This window comes from Bison bison, unplaced genomic scaffold (genome assembly GCF_000754665.1).
Source record: "Bison bison bison isolate TAMUID 2011002044 unplaced genomic scaffold, Bison_UMD1.0 scf7180017864471, whole genome shotgun sequence".
Lineage (NCBI taxonomy): Eukaryota > Metazoa > Chordata > Mammalia > Artiodactyla > Bovidae > Bison > Bison bison.
This window is the reverse complement of record NW_011495032.1, coordinates 30470002-30492844: the sequence shown is the minus strand read 5'-3', so window position 1 is coordinate 30492844 and position 22843 is coordinate 30470002. Positions and strand designations below refer to the sequence as shown.

The window sequence follows — 22843 nt, the reverse complement described above, 5'->3', positions numbered from 1 at the left end:
CAAAAAACAAAGATCATAGCATCTGGTCCCATCACTTCATGGCAAATAGATGGGGAAACAATGGAAACAGTGATAGACTTTATTTTCTTGGGCTCCAAAATCACTGCAGATGCCACCTGCAGCCATGAAATTAAAAGACGCTTGCTCCTTGAAATATGTTGACAAACCTAGACAACATATTAAAAAGCAGAGACATTACTTTGCCACAAAGTTGCGTATAGTCAGATCAGATCAGATCAGTCGCTCAGTCGTGTCTGACTCTTTGTGACCCCATGAAGCGCAGCACGCGAGGCCTCCCTGTCCATCATCAGCTCCCGGAGTTCACTCATACTCACGTCCATCGAGTCAGTGATGCCATCCAGCCATCTCATCCTCTGTCGTCCCCTTCTCCTCCTGCCCCCAATCCCTCCCAGCATGAGTCTTTTCCAATGAGTCAACTCTTCGCATGAGGTGGCCAAAGTACTGGAGTTTCAGCTTTAGCATCATTCCTTCCAAAGAAATCCCAGGGCTGATCTCCTTCAGAATGGACTGGTTGGATCTCCTTGCAGCCCAAGGGACTCTCAAGAGTCTTCTCCAACACCACAGTTCAAAAGCATTAATTCTTCGGTGCTCAGCCTTCTTCACAGTCCAACTCTCACATCCATACATGACCACAGGAAAAACCATAGCCTTGACTAGACGGACCTTTGTTGGCAAAGTAATGTCTCTGTTTTTGAATATGCTATCTAGGTTGGTCATAACTTTCCTTCCAAGGAGTAAGCGCCTTTTAATTTCATGGTTTTTCCAGTAGTCATGTATGGATGTGAGAGTTGGACCATAAAGAAAGCATTGCTCCAAAGAATTGATGCTTTTGAACTATGGTGTTGGAGAAAACTCTTGAGAGTCTCTTGGAGAGCAAGGAGATCATACAGTCAATCTTAAAGGAAATCAACCCTGAATATTCATTGGAGGGACTGATACTGAGACTGAAGCTCCCATACTTTGGCCACCTGATGCAAAGAATCGACTCATTGGAAAAGACCCTGATCTTGGGAGGGGCTTCCCTGATAGCTCAGTTGGTAAAGAATCTGCCTGCAATGCAGGAGATCCTGGTTTGATTCCTGAGTCAGGAAGATCCCCTGGAGAAGGGATAGGCTACCCACTCCAGTATTCTTGGGCTTCCCTTGTGGCTTAGCTGGTAAAGAATCTGCCTGCAATGGAGGAGACCTGGGTTCATTCCCTGGGTTGGGAAGATCCTGTGGAGAAGGGAAAGGCTACCCGCTCCAGTATTCTGACCTGGAGAATTCCATGGGCTGTTTAGTCCATGGAGTCGCAAGTAGTCAGACATGACTGAGTGACTTTCAGTTTCACTTTCACTGATGCTGAAGGCAGGAGGAGAAGGGGACGACAGAGGATGAGATGGTTGGATTGCATCACTGATTCAATGGACATGAGTTTGAACAAGCTCTGGGAGATGGTGAAGGACAAGGAAGCCTAGTGTGCTGCAGTCCATGTGGTCAAAAATAATCAAGACACGACTGAGATCCTGAACAACATAAAGACCTGTCAACCAAATCAGTGTGTAAACTTAAATTGAACAAATCATCTATATAAAGAAATTTTTTGAGATAATCTGGGACAATGAGGTACAGACTGGTATTAGGTAAGGAATTATTAATGTTTGGGGCATAAAAATGGTATGATATATATTGTAAAGTTCTTATCTGTTAGATTGGAGGTATAGCCTGAAGTATTGACATTAGAAATGATGAAATGTCTGCAATTTGCTTTCAAAAATATTCCAGCAAACACACACACACAAAGCATGAGTTGGAGAGGAGACAATAGCAGAAACTTGGTGATTTTGTTAAAATTAATTTATTTATTTTAATTGGAGGCTAATTACTTTATAGTATTGTGGTGGTTTTTGCCATACATAGAAATGAATCAGCCACGGGTGTACACGTGTCCCCATCCAGAACGCCCTCCCACCTCTTTCCCCACCCCATCCCTCTGGGTTGTCCCAGTGCACTGGCTTTGAGTGCCCTGTTTCATGCATTGAACTTGGACTCTATTTCATATATGGTAATATACATATTTCAGTGCTAGTCTCTTAAATCATCCCACCTCACCTTCTCTCACAGAGTCCAAAAATCTGTTCTTCATATCTGTGTCTTTTTTGCTGTCTTGCATATAGGGTAGTCATTACCATCTTTCTAAATTCCATATATATGCATTAATATCCTGTATTGGTGTTTTTCTTTCTGACTTACTTCACTCTGTGTAATAGGCTCCAGTTTCATCTACCTCATTAAAACTGATTCAAATGCATTCTTTTTAATAGCTGAGTAATATTCCATTTTGTATATGTACCACAACTTTCTTATTCATTTGTCTGCTGATGGACATCTAGGTTGCTTCCATGTCCTAGCTATTGTAAACAGCGCTGCAGTGAACATTGGGGTACTTGTGTCTCTTTCAATTCTGGTTTCCTCGGTGTGTATGCCCAACAGTGGGATTGCTGGGTCATATGGCAGTCCTATTTCCAGTTTTTTAAGGAATCTCCACACTGTTCTCAATAGTGGCTGTACTAGTTTGCATTCCCACCAATAGTGTGGAAGCTTGGTGATTTTTTTAGACTGAGGGTTGAGTCCATAGGAAAATGTGTTATGGTCAACGTAAGGAGTTTGAACTTTGTTATGTAGGACTAGGAAACTTGTGCAGGATTTTGGGCTGATGGGGAGGCATGAGAAAGGTTATAAGTGGCCCAGAAAGGGAGGACTCACCATGGGAGCCCATTTAAGGTCTTGATTAAGATGGTGGCTATGAGAATGAAAACTTTTTTTTGAGAACAGAGAGAGGAAATAATGGCAAAAGAGGAACTCTTTGGTGGGTTGGCAGTACAGAAATGAATCAGGTGCATAAGGTGGGGCGGAAATCCCCTTTTCCTCTTCAGTCAGTGGCAAGTTTTATCCTTAAGCCACTGCTCTGAGTAGTATGGAACAAGGAGAGTGAAAAGGGATCTTTGTTGAGGAGGAACTGAGCCAAGACTTCATAACTGGCCACGGTGGAAAGCAGTGGGGAAACAGAACTCTCAGGTTCTTTTTATGCTTTTGTCTTGTTTCTTGCTCTTTTTCATGAGAGAATTAGTCTCTTGTAGTTTCAGTATGAAATTTATAGATACAGTGATTCATTTTGATCACCTTTCTGTTTTCATTGGGGAAATGGTGATAATCTTTGTCAGAAGTTCGACCTGAATCATTTATGATATTAGTTAAGACAGAGATAATATTGTTCATTTGTGAAATGGGACACTTTAGAAAAATGTAGGTGATGAAATGATGTGGTCTGGGGAAATAAAAATTGACCTATGGAAATTAATGGAAGCTTAGATCTAAGTGTATAACTTCTGATTTGTCAATAGCAAAAATATTCAAGATAGATTCAGCAGAAAGTAACAGCAAGGGATTAAAGAGAAATGGTAGTTCTCCAGCCCTCTACAGTCAATGATAATTCATACTTCACACACAACATACTGATAAGGTTTGATATAAACAGGCCCTCCAGAAAGGAGTACACTCTGAGAATAGTTTTTTAATCACATCTGTTCTCTTCTTTTTCAAGAAATTACACTACAAACTGCAGTCTATAAGGATGGGTCATATCCTGTGATTAACCCCCCTCTTCTCTTTCTCAGTTTAACATACCTATTTAGAGAGGGCTGAGCTGAGGTAGGAAGAAAATATTAAAACACTGTGCATTCTTTACCTTATTCTGCAGCAAGAAGGTGGGGGAACTTTTGAGACTCCCTACTAGACTTCCATTTAGTCCACCCAAGCTGGCATCTGTTCTCCTAGCTTATAAAGGCTTCCTAGGTGGCTCAGTGGTAAAGAACCTGCCTGCCATTGCAGGAGACGTGGGTTCAATCCCTGGGTCAGGAAAATCCCCTGGAGGAGGAAATGGCAACCCGCTCCAGTATTCTTGCCTGGAGAATCCCATGGACAGAGGAGCCCGGAGGGCTACAGTTCATGAGGTCACAAAGAGTCAGACACAACTGAATGACTGAGTACACACACACACCCTAGCTTATACAATCAGAAAGGAGCGAGGTGTGCTTCTGGTTTAGGTCCAGTTAAAGTTAGACTTAATAATTTGTGGTAGCTGTTGTAAAAAGCTCTCAGGGAGGAGAGAAAAGGAGAGGAAATTTCCTAGCTAAAAGCAAGAGAGATGGTTTTTCTTTTGCTCAGGAATGCGTAGCTGAGCTGTTGGGTCTCAGGAGGGATGGGGATAGAGGGATGCGTGGTTATGGGTCTTGTTATGGAAAAGGTTGAACTGTCATCGGCACCTGATGGAAATGAGAGGGAGGAGGCCACAGCAGTGTGTCTAACAGCACTGCCTCTCTTATTGCATTATCAGAAAAGAAAGATAACCTGAGAATAGTCTTCCATCATCTCTCTCTACAAAGGGATTAGTGCAGGTTTCAAGAAATTAATGGCTTTTGAGTTAGCACAGAAATACTAATGAATGTCAGGACCAGAGATGTAAAGTAGGTGAAATTAGCTTTTCTCTGCCGCATTTCTCTCCTTTTCTCTTTTGGTTTGCTATTTTAAGATCTAGATCTGTGTTACTCTTTTTTACTTTTTTTCTCCATCCAAGATCAGAAATCCTACCCCTTTGGGAATGTGATTTGTCTTCTTTAGGGAGTGACTCAATTAGTTTATGACCGTCTCCGATGTGTCAGCAAAAAGGTTGAGAAACATCTCAGAAATGAAGAACTTTACTAGGGAGGAGAGCTACCTCATTTTCACGCCGATGAAAGTATCAGGACATCTCCCAAGTGACAGTCCCCTTTTATTAAAGTGTGACATCTGTATCTATGGCAGCTAATCATTAGAGATGGCATGACCAGATGAACTTTTGGGGAAGAGGGGAAGAGAATGGAAGGGAGTTAGACCTACTATATGCTGGGCATCATGCTAGCAGCTTTATGTTCTAGAAGCTTTATTTCTATTCTAATTTTTACTAAGTACCCACTATGTTCCCTGGTGGCTCAGAGGGTAAAGCATCTGCCTACAATGCGGGAGACCCGGCTTCGATCCCTGGGTTGGAAAGATCCCCTGGAGAAGGCAATGGCAACCCAGTCTAGTACTCTTGCCTGGAAAACCCCATGGACGGAGGAGCCTGGTAGGTTACAGTCCATGGGGTCGCAAAGAGTCGGACACGACTGAGTGACTTCACTTTTACTTTCACCCACTATGTGCCAGACATTGCACTATGTACCGTGACCTAAGGATGGCAGGACAGACCTCGCCCCTGACCTCTGTGGAGCTTATAGTCCAGTAGGGAAGACACACTTCTTTAAAAACATCAACGTTTATTTTGTTTGTTCAGATATTTAAATAAATTATTATAATACAGCCTGAGAAGAGCCCATTGGAAGAGAATAATGTAGTAAGGATCCCTGATACTGACCCAGGGGTGTGTGTGGGCAGACTAGGGGGTGGGGTTGGGGGAGTCAGGGCAGACTCCTTCTAGAAGAGAGGCTCCTTGAGTGATGGGTAAGTGTGTGGTAGCTGGTGGAAGTGGCAGAAGGGGCGCTGCAAGCGAAGCAAATAGCGTAAGCAGGTTCAGAGAGGGGAGGGAACTGCTATCCAAGCAGACACCTAAGAAGTAAGCTAGTTGAGTCATGTCTGGAGAACTGGTTATGAACCAGAAGGCCCCTGGACGGGCCTTGAAGACTGATGGGAGTGTCTGAGAAACAGGAGTTTGTGAGCAGCATGCATCACGCTCTGTTCTTTGCACTGGCTCTTCCTGTCTTTACCAACCTAAAGAAAGATGAGTATTGTCAGGGAGTTAGGTCAAGTGGCAGGAGGAGCATTCTTTCTCTCATATTTGGTGCTTTGTAGAACATTGGGCTTCCCTGGTGGCACAGTGGTAAAGTATCTGCCTGCCAATGCAGGAGACACGGGTTCAATCCCTGGGTCGGGAAGATCCCCTGGAGAAGGAAATGGCAACCCACTCCAGTACTCTTGCCGTAGAAATCCCGTGGACAGAGGAGAGAGCTTGGTGGGCTGCAGTCCATAGAGGTCGAAAAGAGTCAGACATGACTGAGTGACTAACCAACAACAAAAGAACGTTACCTAGAAAACAAATTCTGGCAAAAAGCGGTTGTTTCATGGGCCCGCAGAGCATAACCCTGGTCATTCCAGTGTTTCTGTTTTTCGAACAGGCTTCTGCCTGTCTCATTGGCAGCGAACCCCCAGCCACCCAGTACTTACTTTTGCAGTCAGAATTGCACCCTAGGTAAGTTCTTTAGATGTGAGGGTTTCCGTCAATTACATCTTGTTGATTAGACACTCTCCTGGAATTTTTACTACCTCTCTTTAATATTGTGTTTGGTTTGAGTCAGCAAGTTAGGCTGATCTGTTTGTTTTCCCCCCGCCTTGTCATCTCATTCAGTTCATTCATGTTCACGGATTAATACATTACTTCTTTTTTTTTTCCTTTCTTTCTAGAACACAAGCCAGCATTCCCGAACATCCTGAAGAAGGGTTACCTGGAGATTCGGAAGGACCATGACAGTTACTGGCAAAGCTGTTACGCCGAGCTCTCCCCCTACAGCTTATACTTCTACAGCCTCGACAGCAGTGGGAATCAGAACCTCTACGCCACGTACCAGCTGTCCCACTTCCAGAGCATATCCGTTCTGGGAAACCTTGAGGCCAGGCTGGTGGACACCGTCCTGTATGACAACACTCAGCTGCAGCTAAAGGCAGAGTCACCGTGGGAGGCTTTGGACTGGGGGCAGAAGCTCTGGGAAGGTGTGCATGCGGCCACACCAGCCTACATGGGCCGGCCGGGAGAGCTGGCCAACTCCCCGGGGCTTGGCCATCATGTGGACTGTCCACAGAATCATTGTTTACAGAAGAAATCCCGCGAGCTGCTCATGCCATCCCCTGTGCTGGATAGCCCCAAACAGTATCAAAACATCCTCAAATCCGGGACACTGTACAGGCTGACCATGCAGAACAACTGGAAGGCATTTACGTTTGTGCTGAGCAGGACCTGCCTGATGGCCTTTCCGCCGGGCAAGCTGGACGAGGACCCCCTGCTGAGCTACAACGTGGACGTGTGTCTGGCCGTCCAACTGGACCACCTGGACGACTGTGATTCTTGCTTTCAAGTCATTTTCCCCCAAGATGTCCTCCGCCTCCGTGCTGAGACGCGGCAGAGGGCCCAGGAGTGGATGGAGGCCCTGAAAACAGCTGCCAACGCGGCAAGGAGCTCAGAACAGAACCTGCAGGTCACGCTGAGGACCAAACCCAGGGATCAGATGGGTGGGCACGAACTCAGGAAGAACAAACGCCAGTCGGTGACTACTAGCTTCCTTAGCATCCTGACGACTTTGTCTCTGGAACGAGGGCTCACTGCTCAGAGTTTCAAATGTGCAGGTATGAAACAGCATTTCAGCCTAAAACTCATTAAAGAACAAAATCCTGAATCCCGCAAATGGAATTCACTTGAAAAATCCCTTTGAGAAGCCAGTCCCCAATACCTCTTGCATCTCACTAAGTCGTGTCCAACTCTTTGTGATCCCATGGACTGTAGCCCGCCAGACTCCTCTGTCCATGGGATTTCTCAGGTTAGAATACTAGAATGGGTAGCCATTCCCTTCTCCAGGGAATCTTCCCGACCAAGGATCGAACTGGGCTCTCCCATGTTACAGACAGATTCTTTACTGTCTGAGCCACCAGGGAAGCCCCTCCTTTAAGGAGTTTGCTATAGTAAACCATCTATCCATCTTCATGCCACTCTGATGAAGTAAGTAGAAGCAGCTGTGATCTACCCACTGAATCAAAATGACTCGGCTGCAGCATAAGCAGGCTAGAATGTAGACTTCCTGAGTCCTCTGTGATTCCATTTCCTCTGCCTTCTTAAATCAAGGTCACTGGGAATGTAGACTGTCTCCTAAGAGACATCCATGCCCAAAGCTGACTGCTGGCATTCCTTAGGTAAGGAAAGCATCCATAGTCAGTAACTGTCATTGATCATGACCTTGTCAGATTCTGTTAAGGAAGACTCCAGAAAGTCAGCCTTGACAGAGAACCTGGAGATGGCCAAGTGCAGGGCGATGATGAATCAGCAGGTGACCTCTGAGTCACGATGGGCTGGGCCCTCATTCTTGGGACTCCTGGGGCTACCAGAACTGCTGTGGAGGGCAAGACCCAAGGTGGAGGCCAAGGCCCAGTTATCTGGTAGTCCTTAAAACCCTGTTATTGCTTCTCTCCCCTACTCACCATTCCTCTCACCTTCCCGCAAACAGTAAACCAGAAAGCACGCATCTCTCACTAAACCAAGTCTGTTTATCTCCTATGAGCAAAATCAAATTATTTCCCTTTCACTATACATGCTTGTGTGATCAGTCGAGTCTGACTCTTTGCAACCCCGTGGACCATAGCCTGCCAAGCTCCTCTGTCCATGGGATTTTCTAGGCAAGAATACTGGAGTGGGTTGCCATTTCCTACTCCAGGGGATCTTACCAACCCAGGGATCAAACCCATGTCTCTTGTATTTCCTGCATTGGCAGGCGGGTTCTTTACCAACTGTGCCACCTGGCAAGCCTTTCCCTTTGATTAAACCCCATGCAATTTGTCGCAAGAAATTTACCATGGAAGTAGCTTTAAATGGAAGCTTGATTTGGAAAATTTCAATTCAGGTGTATCAGATTTAAGTATGTTGCTTAAAAATGAACAAGAAACCTACCACCAGTCAAGAGCAGATTTTCAATTTCATGCCCCTTCCTGCATTCAGAAAAGCCAAATAGCAGTGGCACAGTGAACCTTTGAATTTACCTTAGTTATGATGGTCGCCTCTTCTATTGAAAAATAATTTACTCAAAGCGGGGATTAAGTGAATCATCCATGCTTTGTCTGGAGGGCCTCAGTAGCTTGGGAGCCGACACTTGCAGGGTGGGCTGGGAGAGACCAGCAACTCTGAGCCATACTGGGTGAGGTGCACACGTCTGCAAGCTTGTGTGACCTTGTGTTAAGTCAGCCAGCTACTTTCAGGAAAGGTTTTTGAAATAAGGAGATGCTGGTTTTAGCACAGTTTTTAGAAATTATTGACATTGCAGTGTCTTCATTTACTAGTGCATATATTATATTTCAGAGTTCAGCCAGTCAATAATAATTTATGAGTGCTTGCTCTATGGATGCGCTGGAATTGTGGTACACTCCTGTGGCTTTAGACTGCTGAGGAGGGCAACAAATCTGCTGTGTTATTAGAATTGGGGAGAACAGCCCAGCTTCATTTTCAAGGCGGAGACCAGAGTATGAATTGGGACCTTCCTAGTAAAAGAGGGAAGAAAAGCCTCAGGTGTTACACAGAATGATCCCTTTGTGGCCCTCTACTTCACCTTCCTGTCCTAAGTCTGCTTCCTGATGGAATGTGCCCTGCATACACCTTGGGCTACCTGAGTAGCATCTCTAACACCCAGAGGAAGGAGAAATACAGGCAGAGGGTACCGTTCGGCAGGTATACCACATCTGGCAGTTGGAGAAAGGAGAACAGGAAAAAGGCATAGAAAGGTGAGTGGAAGAGACAGGGAGACGGAAGCTAAGTGGAAAAGAGTAGGGAAAGGATCACGTAATGGGCTGGGATAGGACCTGGAGCAGCTTCTTTGTGTGTGCCTGCTAGATTCTTTGCGACCGTATGGACTGTAGCCCACCAGGCTCCTCTGTCCATGGGATTCTCCAGGCAAGAATACTAGAGTGGGTTGTCGTGCCCTCCTCCAGGGGATCTTCCCAACCCAGGGATCGAGCCCAAGTCTCTTATGTGTCCTGCATTGGCAGGTGGGTTCTTTACCACTAGCGCCACCTGGAAAGCCCCAGAGCATCTGCTTTAGGGTCCATGTTTTAGGATGCCACCGTTTGCTGTGTGAATAGGGTGCTCACTGATTGACCGTCTGGAGAATAGGTGGTAACAGGGACCCCAGAGACAGGGTAAGGTGGCCTAAGAGTCCTTTGCTCTGCTCGACTTTTACTTTCTTGCTTTTGGTTTGGAGTACTAATGGGGCACAAGTAGCTTTCTCATTTGGCGTGGGGAGAAGTCAGTCCTAATTTGTACAGTGTGGCTGATTCTCAAGCAAAATGTTTAATTTCACTTCACGTCCCCTCTTCCATCAGAAACAGCTACGCTCAGTCGCTCTGTGGTACACGTGGGTTATGCGTGGCTTTCATTTTCCTAAATACCTGTGCCCAGAATACTGGTTTCCTACTCAGATAGGCATACTCCATCTCCTGTAGGGGGCAGAGTCTCAAAAGAAAAAGGCCCAAACTTAGTAAGCAAACCTCTGAATGTTGTTTTAAGTTACTTAGGAGGCTGTTCCTTATATCAAAGATTATTGTAACAGATGGAACTTGAAAAATTGATCTATGTTTCTCACAAACACAGTTAATCTAAACCAGCTGTTTATGCATTTAGTCCTTGTGTCCCCTAGCTTTTCATCTTCATAAAGACATGCATTCAGTGAAAGAGCTGGTTGCATAGCATGTTTACCTTCCAAGCTGTCAAAAAGTCCAATAAACTGTTTTTAGTTGAATCTTGGCTTTCTTTATCATTTTGGGGAGAAGCTAATTCACAGTATTGCACTGTTTAAGTGAGCCTCTTTAGACTACAAGGACTTATGTCCACTTGGTCCCTCCCCCTTTAAATATTCCTAATGAATAAACTTTAACAGTGGAAGATTGCACTGAGCAGGTCTTTATCATGATGTCATTCGGTTGCTATTCGGGGGAGCCACAGATGTTGGCTTTTAAATCTACAAAATAGTGCAGTTGGCCTCATTTCACTGAATACTTTCTGTAGGTGAAGAATTTTCTATATCCTTTTTAGAAACTTAGAGAGCCCCGGCAGAGAAAACGGACCCTGACCATCCTCAGATGCCTGAGGTTATGGTTTTGAAAATACATGCTTGCACGTAACTATTTATTTCTTAACATGTGCTTGAACTTTTTATAGTTGCGTTTGATTATGTGTGCTTTGTTACATGGCTCCCTCTCCAGCTTCATGGATGCTAGAAAACCCAGCTACAGCGGTCTTCCTGCTATTCTGTAACCTGTTCTTGCTCATTCATGGCTCCAAGGCCCTTATATACGCTCTTCCTTCTTTCTGAGAACGTGCCTTTGAAAATTAAATTCTTCCATTCATTCCACCGTTTATTGTGTACCAAGTTTCTGACCACATGCCTGAACCTCAGATGTACCTGGAGGAGTCAGTGGTCCCTGCCCTCAGGGATCTTGCAGTCTCCTAGGGAAACCAACATGAACCAGATTCATCACCAATGCCAAATGGCAACTGTGAGCAGAGCTGGGGAAGCGAGGCCCACAGGTCAGATTGGGGAGCTATCAGAGTAGTGCCTGGAGAAGGAAATGGCAGCCCACTCCAGTGTTCTTGCGTGGAGAATCCCATGGGTGGAGAAGCCTGGTAGGCTGCAGTCCATGGGGTCACACAGAGTCGGACACGACTGAAGTGAGTTTGCAGCAGCAGCAGCAGCAGAGTGGTGCCAAGTGGAAGTCTATGAAACTGCAAACATTGTGTCTTTTCTGACCGACAAAAAAGGGCAGTTTGATAAGGTTGAACTTCATGTTTGACCTTGAAGTCCCAGAAGGTTCCTGGGCAAAGGAGCACATGAGGAAAGTGGTATTTAGGAACAATTAATTTGCTAGTGCTTTAGTACAACTTTACGGAAGCACTTTAGCAGAAAGTAAGGAATGCTTCTTTAATGAAGTCACTGGTTGGGATTCAAAATTATGTTTGGCAATAGGGCATCTATAGTTTTAAAATATTAATGCTAAAACAAATAACTGTGCGGCTTATTAAAATATTTATGGGGTATGTACCTGTAAGTGGTTCTAAATGAGGTCATTCACAAAATGCTGTATCAATTTGATTATAAAGCAGTAGCACAGTTTTCTTCAGGAATTAGAAAATGTGTACATACCTACTCCCCCTCAACAGATACTTGGTTTCCTGGCAGTAATATATACAGATAGTTCTCCTGTAATTTCCCAACAATCAAGAAACATAGCAGTTGAGTGTTATGATAAAAGAGCCCAGAGCCTTGTTTATAGATGTGGCAAGAGATGGCAACACTCGCGTCTCCAAGCGTGTTACTGCTTTGTGATTTGGAGGTGCAAACGGAAGGCCCACTGTGGGGCAGTGTTCTTGATTGTGAACCGAAATTGAAAATGTTAACAGAAGAGACAGCAAGAAAAACAGTGATCTGAGGGGATCCCCTCCACCATTTCACACTGTCAGTTTTTATGGTTTTACTCCTTGGGCTGCTGTTTAACCTCTTAGGACTGCTCTTGGTGATTACATCTCTCTGGCATTAAGAGCTTTTTACTTTCCTTTTTCCTACCCCCCCTAGCCCTTGGGAGGGGTAAGCCCAAGGGGTGGGGGGAGTTTTGCTGTGAATTCTTCAGCCATTTAGTGCAAATTCCTGTAATTACCGGCATTGTGTCCTCTCTGAATGGCACATAATACAGCAGAAGCCATTCCTAATTGAGACCTTACAGGAGGTACAAATCCTCTCTTTGTTCAGCCTGACAAATTAGTGCCAGAAAGTGGCAGGGTCCGAGTGGAAATCAAAGGCAAGAAACACAAAGATGGAACTTAAGGCTACAGTAATAACCCTCTCTTGTCCTGAAGGGAAAAAAAGGAATGACCAATGAAAAATGAAGGTTTTTTTTGTTATAAATTCCCTTGACATGACAGCACCTCGGGGCTGCTCTATTTATTTAGCAAAAGTGATTACACAGTAATACAACAGGGCCGCCCATTGTTTCCCCCCGGTACCCCCACCTCACAGACCCCTGCTGCCTCGGCTAATTGATTGACAATGAACCTCTGATAAAGAAGTATGTTGTTAGGACCTGAGGTGGGGGGAGCCTTTTTTCCCCTCTTTTTGTGTGTCTGAGTGTGTGTGTGTATGTGTGTGTGTGTGTGGGTGTGATTTCATTTTTGTTTGAATTGCACTCCAGTTTCTCTTTGCCCCACCCATTCTTTCCCCTTCTCTCCCCTTTGCTTTCCACTCCCCTTACCCCAAAGCTTTTGAGCAGTTGCTCCCAGCTGACATTCACAAACAGGTAGTGAGGAATTAGAATTGTAGTACAGGCTTTTGACAAGTTTATCTTCGAGCAAACTTCCTCCTCTCCTTTGGTCCATTTAAGGCAGAACAGGAGTGTGAGAAGACAGAAAAGGGGAAGAGGGCTGATTATTGGTGCTTTAAGCTCAGAGAAGTGGGTTTTTTTTTGTTGTATGTTGTTTTTTTAGTTTCTCGTGTGTGGGAACGGATGTCTGAAGCTAATCTTTCAACTTTAAGAATCTGTGCACGTTTATGTGTGTAGGTGGGGGTGGCGTTGTAGAATAAGAAATAAAAATTTGAATTATTTAAATCTCCCCTCAGTTCCTGAGAAGCAAGGATTGATTATTTTAGGATAGAACACGGCTGCTTGTGGTGTAATTCAGCACCCCAAGATTGCTGTAAATGGTGGGAAGATGACCAAAGGCCTCTAGGCAGATAATTAATATCCCCTAGTTATATATGCTCAGCTAGCTAAGCTGAAGCTAAATCCCAAATTTAACTCTGTTACAGCTGCAAAAACAAATCATTTCAAGCCCCTATGAAAGCAAAATATATTAAACAAACAGTATCGACCTTGTTAATACCCCATGGCATTTCATGTGATAAATGAGGGCGTCTTTCTGGCAAAGGCCTGTTTTATGGCATCGTTTGGACATAAAAGATACCTTTACCCTGGTAATACAAGCATCCCTGATAGAAAGTATGGAGTGGTTAATTATTCATTAAATAGCTGCCAGTCTGGAAGTAAGCAGTATTTCGGACTTGGGCACAGTTAGTTACTTATTGGCCTCAGAGTAAATCATGCAGAATGGCAATTCTTAAGAAAAAGAGAAATTGAATTTGGGAGCTGATTATGCACGAGTCTAGGTAAAATAAGTTCTGTACATTTTTAAGTGCCAAGTCAGAAAGTTATACAACTTACTACTTACGTTCTTGAAAAAAAAAACAAATTCCAGTATGGCCAAAAATCTGTTTTGATTCTCATGTGAAAAATTAGGGGATCTCTAGTAGCCAAAGTGCCAGACCTCCTAAGAAAATGAGAGACAAAAAAAGAAATTGACTTTCCTTGATAGCTCCAATTCCTCTCTTTACTACTATTTTCAAATTTGTCTCATACTTATTAGGAATGGTAATACAGTGAAGATTTATGTGACTTAAGGAATAGGCAGGTAGCCAATTGGAAGAGAAAGAAACAATTAGGAAGACTCTGCTGTGCCCCTCAAAACATAAATAGCTTGGAGTAATGAGAACTATTTAGTCCATTATAACCATCTCACTTTGTATTGGGCTTCCCTGTGGCTCAGCTGGTAAAGAATCCGCCCGCAATGCGGGAGACCTGGGTTCGATCCCTAGGTTGGGAAGATCCCCTGGAGAAGGGAAAGGCTACACACTCCAGTATTCTGGCCTAGAGAATTCCATGGATTGTATAGTCCATGGGGTTGCACTTTGTATTGTCTAAGTTATTTTGTTTTTGAGTGTATTTGATTGCTGTCTCCCAGAGAAGAAATCTCTAGTTCGTTTTGTTTGTGTGCTGGAGGGCTAAGTTTTATTTGCCCAACCTTGATTAGCACCATGGAGGCATTCTGATAGTAAAATCCGTAAGTGGAGTTTCAGTGGAGGATTTATTTCAACATGCATTTATTAAACCCCTCATGTATGTAGGGGCTTTCCTGGTGGCTCAGACGGTAAAGAATCTGCCTGCAGTATAGGAGACTTGGGTTCGATCCCTGGATTGGCAGGATCCCCTGGAGAAGGAAATGGCTACCCACTCCAGTATTCTTGCCTGAGAAATCCCATAGACAGAGGAGCCTGGTGGGCTACAGTCCATGGGGTCCCAAAGAGTCAGACACGACTGAGTGACTGATACTTTCATGTATGCCACACACATGCTCTTCCAGGAACCTTGGGATATGGGAGTAGGAGTGTGGTGTATGCTGTGCTCTTCAAAACATCTAGAACTCCTGCCCCTCCTGAAGTGTATTGGGGGCTGGATGGGACTGGGAGACAAAGGCGGGCAAGCCAGTGGTTTGGAGACCCGTACGTCCGTGGCTGTGTTCATGTCAGAGAACCCTGTTGTAGAGAACTTGAAAGCTAAAGTGCTAAAGGAGTGTCTTTCCTCACTCTTCCGTTTAAAACTTTGTCCTTCTGCTTCCTGGAGAATTAATCTCAGGGGACCATCATCTCAGCTTTTACTACCATCTATCAAAGATAAAACCTGAATTTCTATTATGTGCTCATTATGTAGTAGGTGCGATAGGAGATACAAGAGAAGCATAGGTGTGGCCTGGACCCCTAGGACATTATAGTCTGGTTGAGGGTGCACAAAGGAAAGTGAGGGATTACTAGACAGTTAGGTCAGATCCATGCTTAGTGTTCAGAAAAGCATTTGGTAAAAAACCCTCAAGACGGAGAAACTTGGGTTATCAGAGATTTTAATAATGTTGTTTTGTGAATGGTGAATGACTGACAGCTTTACCCAAGGATTATTGACTAACAAATTCCTTTCATCCTAGAATGTTGTCAGTAAAGATACATGAAAAAAGTGAGAAGCAGCATACTTGAGTAATTAGGAGCTAGGACTCTGGAATCAGACTGGCTAAGTTCCTAGATCTGCTACTCACTCTGTGACTTTGGGTAAATTACTTAACCTCTCTGTACCTTCATTTTAAAATTTCAGATGTGAGAAAATAATCACATCTACTCCGTAAGTTTGTAGTAAGAATAAAATGGGTTAAAAGGGCTTAAAACAGTACCTGGCACATGCTATAAGCTATGATTAGTCGCTCAGTCGTGTCTGACTTTTTGCAATCCCATGGACTATAGCCCGCCAGGCTCCTCTGTCTGTGGGGATTCTTCAGGCAAGAATACTGAAGTGAGTTGCCATGCCCTCCTCCAGGGGATCTTCCTAACCCAGGGATCAAACCCAGGTCTCCCGCATTGCCTGGCACATAGTAAATGCTATATAAGAATTTTGTTGTTCACTCAGTCCTGTCTGACTCTTTTCAACCCCATGGACTGCAGCACGCCAGGCTTCCCTGTCCTTCACCATCTCCTGGAGCTTGCTCAAACTCATGTCCACTGCGTCAGTGGTGCCATCCAACCATCTCATCCTCTGCCGTCCCCTTCTCCTCCTGCCTTCAACCTTTCCCAGCATCGGGGTCTTTTCTAATGAGTCAGCTCTTCACATCAGGTGGCCAAAGTATTGGAGCTTCAGCTTCAGCAGCAGTCTTGATTTCAAGCAGAAAACCCTTGATTTCCTTTAGGATTGACTGGTTTGATCTCCTTGCAGTCCAAGGGACTCTCAAGAGTCTTTTCCAACACCATAGTTCAAAAGCATCAATTCTTTGGTACTCAGCCTTCTTTATGGTCCAACTCTCACATCCATACATCACTACTGGAAAAACCATAGCTTTGACTATATGGACCTTTGTCAGCAAAGTAATGTCTCTGCCTTTTAATATGCTGTCTATATGTAAGAATTATCTAGTTTTATTATTTGTCTACATAGGACAGTAATTACCTGGATAAAGATATCATAGGCCTACATACCAAATTTGCAGTTATCTCTAAACTAGGTTGGACAACTAATGTGTTGAGTGACAATCAAGATTCTGAAACACGCTAAAAGAATGGACCAAATGAGGTGAGATTTAGTAGGGATTAATAGATAATCCTATACCTATATTCAGAAAGTCAGCTGTGAAGATGGAAGGAGGAGAAACTCGATCTAATAGCAGCTCACGTGGTCATACAGATGAGATTTAGTAGGGATCAATAGATAGTCCTATACTTAGGTTCAGAGAATCAGCTACAAAGATGGAAAGAGGAGAAACTTAATCTAATAGCAGCTCATGTGGTCATACAGATGAGGCCCTGGGGAAGCCAGCATTTGTGCTGTTGTGGCTACACAAAGTGCAAGCACAAAACAGGTCCAGAAAGCAGAGAACGTATCCTCACTGTGGCCAGAGCACACCTGGAAATGTCAGTTATGGATGCTGCTTTGGAGGAACAAACAAATATCTACTGACACTCGATAGGATAGTTAAGGGACTAAAAAGCCCTGCCATACAAATGTCACCCAGGATAGGGAGGACCCGTCTTGTTTCCACATTATTTGAAGGCTGCCATTTAGAAGAGAAAATAGGCTTACTTTGTGTAGTTCCATTGGCTCAAAGTAACAGAAATGCCCAGAGTAGAATGGATTTTCCTTATTGAAGAGGGTTTGATGGCCATGGGTGAAAATGAGTAGAGTGGCAATGAGACCAGAGGGTCTGGAACGTTGACCTCAAGGCCAGTCTTCTAACTTGTCTGAGCTACGTGTTTCTCCTCTGCAGGATGAAGAGGTGCATTAATTCAGCCCTTCTGCAAATATTTATTGAATTTCTTCTATATTTTATGCAGTATGCTTGATGCATAGTGAACAAGATAATCCCATTGTATGTCCTCACAGAACTTGAAAGCCGGAAGCCAACTGAATAAGTAACTCTGGCACCTGAAGGTCTTTGAGTATCTTTCCAACACTTCCAACTGTCTGCGGTATTTTAGAGGGGACAGTTTTGCTCTGTATGGTCCCTTTTATCTCTCATTCTGTGATTCTTTGAAATGTCTATAGAAGATTAGAGAAAATTAGATTAATGTGGTCCTCCATTTAAACTTCATTTAATAAGCAATGCCTTTTTGCTTTGGGTAACAGTATTTAAACCATTAGAAATATCACTTGACTAAGAAGACAGGAGATGAGATTTTTTTTTTTTTCTGATATCTGTCATTGGATAAATTACTCTTTCGTAGTCTAAGTTTCTAGATCCAGGAAATTCATTTTCAATAAAACTAAATGTATATTAAGAATGTGAATACACACTGAAATAGTACTGTCACTATGGAAGAAGAAGAATGTTATATAATTTGCGTTTTGAACTATTTCACATCCTAAAATTCAGAGAGATCTGATCACTTTATATAAGTAGGCCGTTTGATTTTATAGGATATAAATTTGCTTTTTGATTTATTCCTGGTATTCTCATCATAGAAGTCACATGTTGTCTTTGATATGTTTCAGAAGAATAAAATCATTTTGAATTTCAGAAGATAGGGATCTTTTGATAGACCTTCCTGAACTTCATAGACCATAGCTGTGCTATCTTTTTTTAAAAAAGCTGTTCATTTCTCCTAGTCTTTGTTGCTATACTTTGGTCTGGAAAGTTCTTGTCCCTTTTTGTAGCTTCCTTTATGGTTAACATTGTTCTCATCGTGTGTTCATTTCCGGCTAAACTTCTAAAGTAAGTGTTAATATACTATTGGACTCTACGTTGAGTTAAAAGTTTCTATTTACTGACCTTTCACTGGGAGGGAAATTGGTCTAGGTGTGGTTTTAGGACAGACTGGGGTAGGTTCTTTTAATTTCTAACTAAGTTCCGTGAAAAACTAAGCTTTCATGAAGTCCTTAGAATAAGAGCTACTAGAGAGGTTTTCTAAACTCCATTGTACTGCCTAAAAGCAGAAACATTTTTAACTGAAAAACTTGCTGTTTTATCATATGTCTCTGAGTAAGAAATTGGGGAATGGAGTAGTGCCAACTTATTTCTTGCATTAATATTTCCATCCATTCATTCAACAGACATGGGCCTAATACGGTCCCCAAAATTGAGGACCCTAGAAAATATGGCTATAAACGGGTCTTTATACCTTGAAACATTCTAATATAGAAAATGTTTTCATTAAATTATGTTAGTTAAAAAAAAAACAACAACATGAAACTCCTTTACATGTTTCTGATAAAAAGTGGAGCAGGCCTGCAAAGCCATGTGATCACGGGTGAAAGCCAGTGTTTTGGGTACAGTTTTGTATTGTGCTTTGTAGAAGGCTTCTAGGTGTGAACAATCCTTTATACTCCTAGAGACTTATCCAAGCCTTTCATGACCACTCTCCCCAAACCCCACTCTTATCCTGCAGGTACATTGGACCATTCCTCCTGCTTGATTCCACCCACCTCCGCTGTTGGACTCATGGGCCTGTGACTTGTGTCTCACTTTTTTGAGGGCAGGACCCCAGCATCTCTCAAACTGTGGTTGGAACACCATTTGCATCCAAATCACGAGTGTGATATGGGGAGCCCTGGCTGGATTCTTGCCTAAGACCTGCTGGAGTCAGAATCTCTCCAATCAGGCCTAGAGATTTCACGAACTTTCCAGTTGGTTTACACGCATGCAAAGTTTGAGAAACCACCAATCTAGCCCACAGAATGTTCTTAGTGAGTGGATCAAGCCGTATTTCAGCTTTCTTTAGGTTATATAGGTACGTTTCCTTTAATTGTTTCTTCTACCTATGACCATTCATACCTATGAGATATCAATCTGCTGATCATCTGTAGGTTTTCATATCCTCATTATATCCTGGAAACTACAATGATGTTCTTTTAGGGTTCTACCCTGTGGTGAATACAAATGAAGGAAGTGATTAGCTCAAGTCCTTGATCCACATTTTTGGCTTCTTTTTCCTTTGAGACACTCTAATGTTATGTCTTTATTTTATACTTGGCATAGTTAGTGTTTGAATTTTGAGACTGGCTTTCACCTCACTGTCTTTTCTCCCAGCCTGGTAATTTTTCCCATAGATGACTACAGTGGCTTCCTAACCAGGTTTTCTGCTTTCATTCTTTTTTTTTCTGGCCACAAGGTGTGACTTGTGGGATCTTAGCTCCCCAACCAGGGATTGAACCTGGGCCTTCAGCAGTGAAAGTACCAAATTCTCTGGACCACCAAGAAATTCTTCCCTGCTTCCATTCTAACCTTCCAAATCTTATCTTAACTGCAGTGAGTGTGATCTTATTAAAATTAAGATTGACCCTGGTAGACCTTTCTACACCATTTTTCAGTAGCTTCTCACTTCCTTTGATGTGAAGACTGGCATCTTTATAGCTCCTCCCTCGTGATACGGCCCCTGCCCACCTCCTAACCATCAACTCTTGTCCTCTTGTCACTCTCCCCTACACTGGGTTCCAGCCCCACTGCCTTCAGCCACTTCCTTTGCACTTGCCCGAGAGCCTTCCCATGGTGGTTGCCTCCCCTGGAATATTGCCACCCTCACCATTAACCCCCAACTCATTCTTCAGGTCACTACTTAGATATCCCTTTCTCAAGAACACCTTCTCCAACCAACCCTTCTGACTGACTCAGGACCTTTTTAATTCCCTCTGCTATCATGCTGATCTACTACATCCAAAAAGTTCCAAAAAAGAAAACTTGAATTTGCTGAGTATCAGCAACTATTTGCATAGCATTTACATTAGGGATTATAAGTAATCTAGAGATGATTTAAAGTATGTGGAAGGCTGTGTATAGATTATGTACTTTAATAGGACATGCGAATACTACACCCTATTATTTAAGGGACTTGAGCATCTGCAGATTTTGTTAGCCATAGTGGGATCCTGGAGCCGATACCCCGTGGGTACTAAGGAATGACTGTACTTATGATTACGCTTTTATTAAGGAAGGATACAAATCAGGAACAGCCAAATGGAGAGACTCAGACAGCAAGGTCTGAGAGGGCTCTAAACACAAAAGAGTTTCCTTGCCCTCTCTCCATGGAGTCAGAGCACATCACCCTCAGCACACCAATGTATTCATCCGCCAGGATGTCCCCAGAGCTTCAGTGTCCAGAGTTCTTACTGGGGCTTCATTATATAGGCATGTGTGATCGAATCACTGGCTTTGTGATTGAACTCAATCTCTAGTTCCCATTCCCTTCCCCAGAGGTCACACTGACTCCTAGTCCCAGGTCTCTAACTCTGTGATTGATCCTTCCGGCAACAACCCTCTCACCCCAACCTGAAGCTATTTAGTGGCCCACCAGGACTCGCCTCACTAGCATTAACTCCGTTGTGATCCATGGGGCTCATGAATAATAAAGATACTTGTGTCGCTCAGGAAATTCCAAGGGTTTTAGAAGCTCCCTGCCAGGAACAAGGAAGAAAGACCAGATAATTCATTATCATACAGCAGCTCAGAATATTGAGGGGGCCATTTCTACCACAAAAATGGAGCCTGGATGAAAGGAGGATGAGTGATGTTGTGGTTGCCTCTTAGTGAGTGGGCTTCCCTGGTGGCTCAGTGGTAAAGAGTCTACCTGCTAATGCAGGAGACACAGGAGACGCTATTTTGATCCCTGAGTCAGGAAGTTACTCTGGTGTAGGAAATGGCAACCTGCTTCAGTATTCTACCCTGGAAAATCCTATGGTCAGAGGAGCCTGGTGGGCTAAGTCCATGGGATCTCAAAGAGTCAGACATGACTGAGCATACACTTCGGAGAATGAGAAAGGCATGGCCTGCTCAACCTGTTTCCTCATTTCTGGTATGCTACTGGTAGGTGCCTTCTAGCACTGACTGCATCTGCCAGGGGAGGGGAGATTTCTGGTGGTGTCTTCCTGGGTCACTGCGGGACCAAGCAGCTTCAGAAGCAAATAAGAAACTGGCCAGTCTTGGGCTGCCCAGCCTGGCTACGGTTCTCCCAGAGCCCCAGCTCAGGGTGGAGGGGTGATGGACACGTCCAGTGACTGTGATCCCTGCTGTCTCACCCAGGTACTGCTCTCACATCTTGGTTTAAAATAGAGTGTTTCCTTTTTAAACGGCTATTATAAAGATGATCAACAAAATTAATTTTATATATTACCTTTAACTGAAAATGCAGTGTATGCTATTTTTAGATACAGGAGCTAGGATTTCAAAACCAAAGACATGTAGCCTTGTATCAGCTTCCAAAAGAGTGCAAATCACATTCATTTATTTCCAGCTTTATTTAGGCATAATTCACAGTTGACATTGTGTAATGTGAAGGTATATGAGATGATGATTTAATATATGTGTGTAACGTGAAATGATTGTCACAAAAAGATTAGTTAACATATCCATCACCTCACATAGTTACTTTTTTTTTGGTAGTGAGAACTTTTACCATCTACTCTTTTAGCAATTTTCGAGGATACAGTACAGTATTACTAACTATAGTCGTTCTAACCGGGTCTGTACTGAGAGTTGTGTCTTGCCCATATTTTTTCAGTAATGTAAATAAATCACGTGTGGCTGAACCAAAAGCTTTGCTAAAAGCCACTTCCTCCTTAAATCACCAGGCCCATACCGCTGACAGAGAGGATAGACTTAGTTTGAAAGCCTTGGTCTCTTTCTTCCTTTACCAATAAAGATGTTGTTCTCAACCCCCAGACTTTGAGAGACCAGACACAATAATAGACACACGTGATCTGGGGGCTGGGAAGGATCCAGATTCAGTAGGATAAGTAATAAATTAGGAGCACAAGAGCTCAGTCTTCTGTTTACAGCCCTGCGGCTGATTTATCTTAACAGCCTCGAGCTAGCCTGTCACCATCTTGCAGGTCGGCAACTTTGACACCATAACTTGAGGCAAGATTAAACTGTCTTGACTATGTACAATTCAAATGTTATAAAATGTCAGTTGCACTCAAAGTGCTAAATATTATCTATCACTGCATTTTTTCCCCCGGGAAATATGAGGGAGGACATTCTGTTTTATGATGTAAAACTGGATGGAAACCTCGAAGAAAATGATGTTTCTCAGCCATCCTTAGGATGAGGAATTTTAACTGAGTAAAAGGTGTCCAGTTATGTGGGGGATTTCCTGGCTACCCCTTGAGTCCAACTGTCCTGCATGACCCTCCCCTCAGTAATCTTCACCCGCCCACAG

General features: G+C 43.5%; 1 protein-coding gene across 4 annotated transcripts in view; it reads left to right on the top strand.

Moving 5' to 3' along the window:
* The window catches only part of PLEKHM3 (pleckstrin homology domain containing, family M, member 3), a 224568-nt gene that overhangs the window by 45712 nt on the left and 156013 nt on the right, over positions 1–22843 (top strand). For all 4 annotated transcript variants that reach the window (XM_010861065.1, XM_010861067.1, XM_010861069.1 and 1 more), the window contains exon 3: positions 6495–7430. In XM_010861065.1, the coding sequence (XP_010859367.1) occupies positions 6495–7430 (936 nt within the window). The remainder of the gene's footprint in view (positions 1–6494; positions 7431–22843) is intronic.